Consider the following 7,217-nt stretch of genomic DNA (forward strand, 5'->3'; position numbering starts at 1 on the left):
GACAGCTCTGGGGTTTCAAATCTGCCCCTACCCAAGATGACCATCCAAGTTGGTTAAACAGTACTTTTAAAGAAACTTTGTAGGTTGGAGGACCAGTCTATGTGCACTGAGTAACTAATAGCTTCTTATTTATTTATTTCCCACTTAATTTATTTAATTGAAGGATAATTGCTTTACAGAATTTGTGGTTTTCTGTCAGACATCAACAAGAATCAGCTATAGGTACACCCATGTCCCCTCCCTCCTGAATCTCCCTCCCATCTCCTTCCCCATCTCACCATTCTAGATTGTGAGTGACTAATAGCTTCTTAATGAGCACCCTCACAAGCAGGAGAGGGGCTGGTCAGTGGGTGCCTCCACCCAGAACACAGGATTAATATTTTCTGCTTCTGAAAGTTGTTCGCACCAAAGGAACCCCCTGCCTATTTGAACACTGCTCCCCACAGCTTTTCACAGGAAGAAGGATCTTCCTGCTTGAGGACCTCCTCTCCAAATGTCTAGTCCTGGCCCAATATACAGTGTTCTCTGGCAAGCTTCCTAATCCAGCCACAGAGAACAGTCCCACTCTCCTTCCTGAGGCTCCTACCTCCACTCCTCACCAGTGTTTTTTCAGCCTTGAGTGATTTTGTCTGTGTTCTTGCTATTGTCCCAGGAGGACAGAGATGGACCTTCCTGATTTTTATATCTGCCCATCTCTCCCCTCACCGCCACTCCCCCCCCCCCCCCACCAGTGCCCAGTAAGCAGCAGACCCTGCCTTGGTCTGTGCAACTTGGAGCTGCTGACACCTGCCCTGGGCGGTGCCGCAGGTGGAAAATTGGCTGCTGCAGAAGTCATCAATAACCCATTAATCTTCTCCCAGATTAAAGCCATGAAATGAAACTACACCTTTGTTCATTTGTTTGCAGTGTCCCCCTTCCTGCCCCAAATCCAGCCCTTGATAACTAAGACATATCTCCTTCAAGCTATCTTTAGGGACCTAGGAATAGAGGAGAGAGGAAAAGTTCAATTTGAAGCTGTTGGGTAGGGGGTGCGGTGCACAAGAGATAGATGCAAAACACATTAACCCCTGCAAAGCCACCACCTTTGTCCTCTAACACTGGAAAGCAACCTACTCTATGACTCCTTGTCCCTGCCTCTGACATGTGCACCTCATTGGTGTTGGCCTGCTTCTTCCCTGGGTACCATGGGCCAATCCAAGGAGGCCTCTGCGGTTCAATTCATAGGGTAGGGTGCCTGCCCTCTGTGGGTTCTTGGAGCTTAAACCTGCTTCCTGGGCATCCTGGGACATCTTGGAAGCTAATATAGAGCTGCTCCAGCAGTGTTTTGGGGACTTTCAGTGTCACTGTGCATCAGCCCTACTCTACCTTGGAAGTAATAGAGAACACATGGCTGGAAACCTTGAATACTTTCTTGAAAAGAATTAGAATTTGTTCAAATAAAGCTACTGGTTGTTGGGAGGTGTCAGAAACTACAGCCAGACCCTCCTCCACCTTCTCTGCTCCATGCCACTGGGGATCACAAGTCACAAGGTCTCGTCCCCAGCACCAGAAATGTAAGATGAGCTCTGACATTGTTCTTGGTCTCTAAGCACTCAGGGACAATTCCTAGGATGCTCAGCCTACCAGCGTTCCTGACCCTGCTGCAGGGTTATTATTCCCTCCCTTCCCCAAATGCAACAGTTACTCTAAATCCAAGCTAGTGGCATAACAGAAAGGGCCAGCACCATGTGAGTAGCCTTAGTTGCAGGCTTATCTTACTCCTAAACCACTTTTTGGAATTAGACAAGTAACTGCTCCATAAATAAAATGAGGCTGAGCCAACGATTTTTAAATCTTCCAGTTCTTCCTTTTCCAAGTGTGTATAGCTGACTTGCAATCTGCCTGGCCTCCAGCCTAGCACCATAGTTTCTCAGGTCAGGCCTCAGCAGGGACCCCAGACCCCCAGAAATTATCTCCTCCCTCTCCTTAGACAGGGCCCCTTCCCCCAACTCCAGTCACAGGGAGGGGCTGGGCCCTCCCCTCCACCCAATGAAGTTACCTTACTCAGGCTTCTTGAGAATCGTTTTTTTTATTGGTTCAAAATCTCATTCACCAGTCCCTAAATAATCTTATGTACAAAATAAAGACTTTTCCCACTGTGAAGTCTCATCAATAAATACAAACATAAAACAGGGGAGAGGCCATATAATTTACCAGACAAAAATTCATTTCAAGAGACATTACATCATTTACAAGCTGATTTTTTTTTTTTTTTTAAGACAAGGGCGCTCCAGTTTGCAGGGTGGTGTTAGAGGCGCTCCCCCAGTTGGTTGCCTTGCCTCCTGCCCCTGAGAGGGCAATGGCTCCGGGGAAAGTGCACAAGGAGAAGACAGAGCATCGCCTTCATGGATTAAGGCAGAGTAGAGAGGCCCAAACCCCCGGGACTTGACAGGGACTAGAGGAGGTCAGAGTCAGCTTTGAAGAAGAAAACCTGAAGAGCGAGCTCTCAGAGACCAAATATTGGGTGCAGCGGTATTGCGGGAGGAGTGGTAAGAGACCGGCAGACAGACATCGGTGAGGGCGGGGTCGGGGAGACAGTGGGTGTCTCCTGCTGTAGAGTGCTACCACGCTTGTCTTTTTTGCAGGAGATTTTGAGGTGGCCACGGGGAGAGGGCTTAAAATGCGCGGAGCATGCCGTGCCCACTCGCGCGGGCAGCAGCAGAGGGTGTAGCGCAGAAGACCAAGGGATTGAACCCTGCCTGCCACTCTGGGCCCTCAGGGGTCAGTGAGCCAGAGGCAGGATCCGCCGCCGCGCATCTCCGACAGCCTCCGCCCCTGCCCTTTCTCCCAGGACCCACTGCCCAGCGGCGGACAGGCCCCTTCATAGAAAGTCTGAAAAGGCCAGAGCGCCAGAGTGCAGGCAGGCCGGGGAAACAGGCGCCTGCAGCCCAGGCCGGTCCTCCAGCGAGGCGGTGGGGCTCAGGCTTCCCGCTTGGGAGACCGGGGAATAGAGGGAGCCCCAGTCTCCCGGGGAACCGGCGTCTGGGCTGGCCAGCTCCTCGCAGGGAGGCGCTAGCGGCTCCAGCCCGTAGAGGCTGTGGTCCGCTATGCGCAGCGTCTGCGTCAGCGCCCAGATATAATTGTGGGCGAAGCGCAGCGTCTCTATCTTGGTGAGCTTCGCGTCGTCCGGAAAGGTGGGCAAGACGCCGCGCAGCGCGTCCAGCGCAGAGTTGAGGTTATGCATCCGATTGCGCTCGCGGTCGTTGGCCTTCTTGCGCCGGCTCCGTCGCTGCTTGCTCAGAGCCAACTCACACTTGGGGCGACTGCGCCCTCCGCGCCGCGCCCGGAGCTTCCTCGAGGCCCCTCGGCAGGCGCCCCCTTCCGTCTCGGTGCAGTTCTCCAGTACGCGAGTGGGGCTGGGTGGAGTGGATGCGACGCAGGTCACTTCGTCGTCCGAGGCTCCCGGGAAGCGCTGCTCCGTCTCGTGGGTCACTTGGACAGGCGGCGCACACGAGGGATGAGGCGCCATCCTGCGGCGGGGTAAGAGGTAAGGGTAAGAGTGGGTCGGTCACCTCAGCGAAGTTCCCAATCCTAGGGCCAGGTGGGAAAAAATGCGAGAGAAAGCCACCTCCTGCAGGCCAGAGGACCCGCTTTCCCCTCCTCCCATCGCTCTGTGGCTCCAGGTGTTACCTTGTTGTAGGGCTCAAAAGGGTAGAGAGTGGTGGGCAGTGAGAGCAACGGTGAGCTGAACTGGCTTTTCCGTCTGCAAGTTCATGAGAAGCAGGCGCTGCCGCTCGAAAGTTTCTCTGGCCCCAGAGAAGATACGTGTAAAGCAGGGTCCCTGGCTTCTCTTGCTCTCTTGGCGCAGCTGCGAGACCCTGCGGATTTTCTGATCCGAAAGTCGTGTGTCCCTGGGCACGCTTTATCTGCTGCGCCCTGGGACAGGAGCGTGCCTGCCCCGCTGCTGCCCGCGCCGCCGTCCAATCAGCGTCCGGGCCAGGGGGCCGCGCCACGCGAGCCCGCTCCGCCCATCAAGGGGCACAGCTGGATTCCGGACAAAGGGCTGGGGTCGGGGGAGGGGAGCGCCGCTCTGTTTGCTCTCTCCCCGCGGGCTCTGTCCCAGCAACTCTCGGTTCCTCAAAGAGCCTCGCCAAGTGAGAAGGGTCCTGTCTAGCTCGCGTCTGGCAGCCTCAAATCTCTTTGCTCCTATTCTGGTTTTCCTTGGCATCTGTCCAGACCTTTTCTTGGTATCCTGAAGGGGACTTTAGGAAGTCAGTAGGGTGGGTCAGTCCCCTGAGTTATACAAGGGGAAACTGAGGTTCAGAAAGGAGGCAGCTTGCTCCAAATCACTCTGCAAGGACAAGGAGCCAGGTATACTATCAGTTTAGAGGAGTGTCCACTAATTCCTAGTGCCATTCTCCTCTCCTCCACTTTGGGTCAGGTTAGCAAATACTCAGAGGGGGTGTTTCACTGACACTCCATTTTGGGAGGGGCGGGGGCAACCACGGAGAGAGATCCTGCCTACATCCCTGCCACTTAGAGACCTTCACCTTCTGGGGATGCTGAGCGCCGCCCCCCAGGCTTTGAGATCACACTGCCCACACTCCTTAGATGTAGGTGCTTAAAACCTCTCCCCTCATCCCCTCACTGCTCAGAAATCTAAGACATTATCTTCGGGCCCCAGAGGCAGCGAATGTCTATGGTGGGACCTCTAGGAGGCATTCGCCACAGACAATTCCATACAGTACTCTAGGGATCCGATGGGGCATGTAAAGGAAGAGCTCAGATGAGAATGGGTCATGAGATGGCCAGGAGTTCACAGCAAGCCCCTGTGTCTTTTAAATGCCCCTGGAGTGCTGGTGCTTGCAGAAACAGATCAACTCTTTCTCTCTTAGTTCTGTCCAGTCACAGATGGGCAGGGGCTGTCTGCACTAGCTGGTCCTGTGTCCTTGGCAGAGGTCAGGCTGCGAGCACAGGGCAGGGACTCTTCACGGCTCTGGTTAGTGCCATCTGAAAAGCTTTCCAAAGTGAGCCTGAACACATCATCTCTCCTTTCTTTCCCTGCTGCTGCTGCTAAGTCGCTTCAGTCGTGTCCGACTCTGTGTGACCCCATAGACAGCACCCCACCAGGCTCCCCTGTCCCTGGGATTCTCCAGGCAAGAACACTGGAGTGGGTTGCCATTTCCTTCTCCAATGCATGAAAGTGAAAAGTGAAAGGGAAGTCGCTCAGTCGTGTCTGACTCTTCGAGACCCCATGGACTGCAGCCTACCAGGCTCCTCCATCCATGGGATTTTCCAGGCAAGAGTACTGGAGCGGGGTGCCATCGCCTTCTCCACTTTCTTTCCCTATTCATGCTTTCTGTCCCTGCCTTGGACACTCTGTGGTCATCTGCTTCAGGGTAAGTGTGGCCTGGGGGAGGATGCCCTCAAGCTAACCCAGCCTCTCTCTGACCTTTAATGATCTGCCCATTGCAGGCCCAGAGCCCTCAGCCATCCAGTGCCACTCCTGCACCCCATGCCCCCCTCCACTACCAGCAGGGCCTCCACACTGCTCCTAAGAAGCTGGGAAAACTGGTGTCTGGATTCAGTCTCTGTAGGCCCAGAAGGCATTACTTTTTAGCAGGTCCAGATACCCTGAGCTGAGCCTCCAAAGCTGGTAGAGGACGTAGGATCCTGCAGGGAAACTGAGGGAATGAGGTGAGTCTGCATATCTACCCTAGTGACAGCCAGCCTCTCCTCACTTGCTCACTCTGCTTGGAGGGTCGAATTACCTCTGAGGCAGAGAGAGGGTGGATGTGCTTGGGAGCCAGGGAGAGGGAGCTCCAGGACTGTCCTCAGGATCTCAGCTGGTGGGCTGTTGGCAGAGGCTCCTTCACTTGCTGCCTGCGAACTGAAGCTTGGGGCTAGGCTCCAGACCAACAAAGGGACCCTGCAGAGACTCCTGAGTTTCACATTTTGCTGCTGCTCCTCCCTTGGGTCACAATTTGCTCCATATTTGTCTTCTAATTATAAGAATGAGAAACCAAAGCCCATTTTACAGATGGAAAGTCAAGGCCCAGAAAGGGGAAGTGACTTACTCAAGATCACACAGCAAGTTCTAGCAGAATCACATACATAGAATGCAGGTCCTAAGACTCCTAATCCTAGATTTTCCCTTGCACCTCTTTGTTGCCTCGCTTTGACTGGGGGGAAAATAGATATTTTTTCAAGGCAGAACTAGACATCCCAAAATGTCAAAGATAGAAGGCATGACATGGTCAGAGTAGATAGAGGACAGTGGCCCCATCTCCCAGTGCCAGTGGGAGCCAGCGTCCAGTCGTGTTCTATCTCTCTACTTTCTCACCCTCTATGCCTGCCTTGCTTGATTTCTATCCTGCAAATTAGGAACGCAGAGAGGAAATGCAAAGTGTGCTTCCCTGGGGCTAAGGGACCCAGCCTGGCTCGGAGGAGTGTGCCCTGGCCATAAGGGATCAGAACACCCCTATGGGTCGCTGGAGGCCTGAAAGTAGCCCACTTCTAGGGCTCTCATCCCGCAGTGGCTCTCAGATGATAACCCAAGGCAGGTCTCACCTTGGTTCAATCTTGCCTCAAGGGTCCCATGGGTAGTGATGAGGGCCGCAGGGCAAGCTTTCCGCTTGGAAGATTTTGGGGTTATTTGGATACTTTCTTGACAGGGAGAGAATTCTGGCGCCCTCTGAGAGTTCTTATCTAGCTTCCCCGGCACCATTCTGGGTCAGGACTCTCCACTGGGTGCGGACCGCCACCACTTTCGCTTTGCGCAAAACAGTCAGGGTGAGGAGCAGCGCGCAGCAGCCGAGGTCAGCGATTTCCGTGCGGAGAACTCTCCGCAGCTCTTCTGCTGGTCAAGAGGGCGGGGCCTGAGGTCGAGGAGGCCTGGGGGATTAGAGATCAAGGATCCACGTCCTCCCTTTCAGCGGCAGCGGACGCACAGGCCCCTCTCCAAAGTTAATTCCTGTCCTTTTGGCGGCGGAGGCGCAGGCTGTGACAACTCAGTGCGCGCTGGCGCTATTTGTGAAAGGACTCTTCCAACCGGCAGCAGAGCTTGTTCCTGAAGCCCCCGGCGGACCACCGCTTCTAAGACCTTTGGGAACCCTGCGCCCCTCTACTTTCTGAGACCTAAGTCCCCCTGCATGCTGAGGCGGTCCAGGAAGGAGGCGACAGCCTGACGCCTGGACACCGCGGGCAGAATGGAAAAGAAGGAAGGCGGCGGTCCGCCC

General features: G+C 54.4%; 1 protein-coding gene across 1 annotated transcript; it reads right to left on the reverse strand.

Moving 5' to 3' along the window:
- Positions 1 to 2,066: 2,066 nt before the first annotated feature.
- Positions 2,067 to 3,875, reverse strand: NEUROG3 (neurogenin 3). Its single transcript, XM_027962214.3, has 2 exons — positions 3,670 to 3,875; positions 2,067 to 3,509 (listed from the first exon to the last, which is right to left on the reverse strand). Exon 2 carries the CDS (start codon positions 3,506 to 3,508, stop codon positions 2,861 to 2,863), a length of 648 nt encoding a protein of 215 aa, XP_027818015.2. The 5' UTR covers position 3,509; positions 3,670 to 3,875; the 3' UTR covers positions 2,067 to 2,860.
- Positions 3,876 to 7,217: the final 3,342 nt, after the last annotated feature.

The sequence above is a fragment of the Ovis aries genome, chromosome 25, assembly GCF_016772045.2.
Source record: "Ovis aries strain OAR_USU_Benz2616 breed Rambouillet chromosome 25, ARS-UI_Ramb_v3.0, whole genome shotgun sequence".
NCBI classification, from domain to species: domain Eukaryota; kingdom Metazoa; phylum Chordata; class Mammalia; order Artiodactyla; family Bovidae; genus Ovis; species Ovis aries.

What these genes read in the sequence shown, in the direction of transcription:
- NEUROG3 (XM_027962214.3), bottom strand. Translation starts at nt 3,508, where the DNA reads ATGGCGCCTCATCCCTCGTGTGCGCCGCCTGTCCAAGTGACCCACGAG.